The following is a 2,425-nucleotide window of genomic DNA, read 5'->3' on the forward strand; positions in this document are numbered from 1 at the left end:
ATGCAGCTTGTTTTCTCTCACTAGCATTGAGCTGGTGCATTGACTCTCATGCGTATGGAACACAAAGCATTTACAAGCTTGCCATCTGTCATGTACAAAGGAAAATTCACAGTGAACTTGAACATATTTTTGGATACAACTGTGCCAGTGCATTTTTCTGTGACGTGATGTTCTCATTCTTGGAATCCATGAATTACAGTGAGCAGTCAGCTCATATAAAAGCCCCTTTAACAAGCGAATGGAACGGGCAGTTTGTGTCACAGCCATATCACGTCATATAATGACATAACTGGGTAATCAGTTGCCATAGCAACAGGTACACAGTGTCCAATCCTATTCTCTCCTTTTATTAATGCGATTACTTAGTCTGATGTTACCAATCACTCACGCACGCAGTGAGCCAACTGACCTACTGTGACACACATTACACACTCAAGCAAATCAGAATGGGTTAGGGTGAGCGTTTAATCAGACCGAGGTCAATTCTGTGAGCAGAGATAAGCTGTGTGTTTAGCTGTGACATTATTGGCAGATTTATTGAGAGATAAGGAGTCATTGTCAGTAAGAGTTCACCTGATACAGGTAGAGATATGGTCATAAGCAGCTGTATGACATGATGTTTTAACTAGTATATCTGAAGCTGAAACACTGTCCAGTTAAAGATCAAACTTTAAAAATGTATTTGTCCTGTTGCGATTTCTTGCCTTTTTTGTAGCACAGATTCAACATAATCATATTCTTCATTACTGTAACCTTAAAATATAGTTATGAAATACCAGTGACACAAAGTGCTTGCTGCTTTGAGTCCTCTTTTCTCACAACACAAGGGTCAAACCAGGTCAGACCCCAGGAAGTCTTACCCTCCTTGATGTACATTGTAGTCTTCCTAAAATTGCGAAGGTAGTTTTAGTCTTCAAGTAGTTTGTGCAGCATGATTTAAGTATCACTTGGATATATGTCACAAAAGGGAAGAAAAAATTAGCGCTCTGTTTTAAGCCTTTCCTATCAATTTTTTCAGGGCACTCCTGCAGATGTCTTGTACAAGGGCACAATAACCCGTCTGATTACTGAGGACAGCCCCAGCAGAGAGAGAAGCAGAGAAGACACTCCTTCTAAGGGGCATGTAGTCTACGAGGGCATCAGTGGACACATCCTTTCCTTTGACCGTAAGTGTACACAAACATGTAAATGCTCAGAACCTAATAAAGGTAGAAATTGTCTCTTACTATTGTTTGTGTTTGAACACACAGGGGGTCCAAACTCTAAGGAAGAGGCTCGTGGGGACATGGCTGGGCTGAAGAGGACCTATGACATGATGGAGGTCGGCATTTCTCGTGTGCCACCCATCAGAGACTCAATATCTGCCACTGAAGGTGAGCATAAGACAACCTTCTTTAACAATCATGGACAATGGAGTTTCACCGTTTATCCTTTTTCCAGTTAATGTTCCTTCACCTGCCGTTTCTCTCTTTTGCAGGCTTGATTAGTCGAGCAATGCCTCACGAGCGCGATAGTCCTCATCTGCACCACATCCGTGGATCCATATCCCAAGGTCAACATTTTCTCAGAAACTCAGCCTCAACTGATCACCTTTGGCTCATACGAGCTGTAACTCACATTTCCTTTGTCTTACATCTCTTCTTTCTCTCCCAGGAATCCCACGGGATGACTGTCAGCGCCGGGAGGTTAAACAGATGAAAAGAGAGGGTTCACCATCACCCCGTGGCCCTGGTCATCCCGCTGACACTCTTAAATCACGCTCTCACGAGAGTATGGTGACCACCGTCAAAGAGGGAGGACGCTCCATCCACCTGATCCCTCCTGAGGGGGTTGTGATAGGCAAGCCTAAGGAGGGCTCAATCACCCAGGTGACTGGCTTTGATTGATGTTTTCTTAACTTGGTGTGGTAGGATATCTGGCAAATAAATTTAAATACAGTAAAATCCTGAAAGTACTACACTTTTCTTCCGACGTTTATTTCATATTTGGGGTTAAAGAGAAGTTTTGCCTGAAACTGCTGAAAATAAACAAAGGCCATAAATACTGAAATTCACAAAATTATGAGTACCTAGGGTACTTTTTTGTACCTCTACACTCTTAAAAATAAAGGTGTCTGGCAGAACCAAAAACTCTTCCCAGAGGTTCTTAGAAGAACCACTCATGAAACCCCATTTCTTCTGGACCAAAATCCTTACATTTGTCATATTGTAAATTCTTTAATAGGTTGTTCATTAAATACATTCAAAAATATAAAGAAAATCTAAAAGTAACAAGACTTGGTAAGATTAAAATGTTTATTGCCTTTACAGTATACATCAAACATCAATACCACACAACCTTATGTCAAATTAACTGAATATGAACTAAATGTGTGTTCTATAGGGCACCCCTCTGAAACAAGAGCCTGTTGGCTCATCCAAGCGCC

General features: G+C 41.4%; 1 protein-coding gene across 1 annotated transcript in view; it reads left to right on the forward strand.

Annotated features, from left to right (window-relative positions):
• Positions 1–48: 48 nt before the first annotated feature.
• LOC107576362 (nuclear receptor corepressor 2-like) overlaps positions 49–2,425 on the forward strand; it is a 10,128-nt gene continuing 7,751 nt past the window's right edge. Inside the window, exons 1-6 of the mRNA XM_016262556.1 lie at positions 49–111; positions 1,019–1,166; positions 1,251–1,373; positions 1,478–1,552; positions 1,654–1,868; positions 2,383–2,422. Coding sequence (XP_016118042.1) covers positions 49–111; positions 1,019–1,166; positions 1,251–1,373; positions 1,478–1,552; positions 1,654–1,868; positions 2,383–2,422 — 664 coding nt within the window. The remainder of the gene's footprint in view (positions 112–1,018; positions 1,167–1,250; positions 1,374–1,477; positions 1,553–1,653; positions 1,869–2,382; positions 2,423–2,425) is intronic.

This window comes from Sinocyclocheilus grahami, unplaced genomic scaffold (assembly GCF_001515645.1).
Source record: "Sinocyclocheilus grahami isolate Dianchi unplaced genomic scaffold, SAMN03320097.WGS_v1.1 scaffold3575.1, whole genome shotgun sequence".
NCBI classification, from domain to species: Eukaryota; Metazoa; Chordata; class Actinopteri; order Cypriniformes; family Cyprinidae; genus Sinocyclocheilus; species Sinocyclocheilus grahami.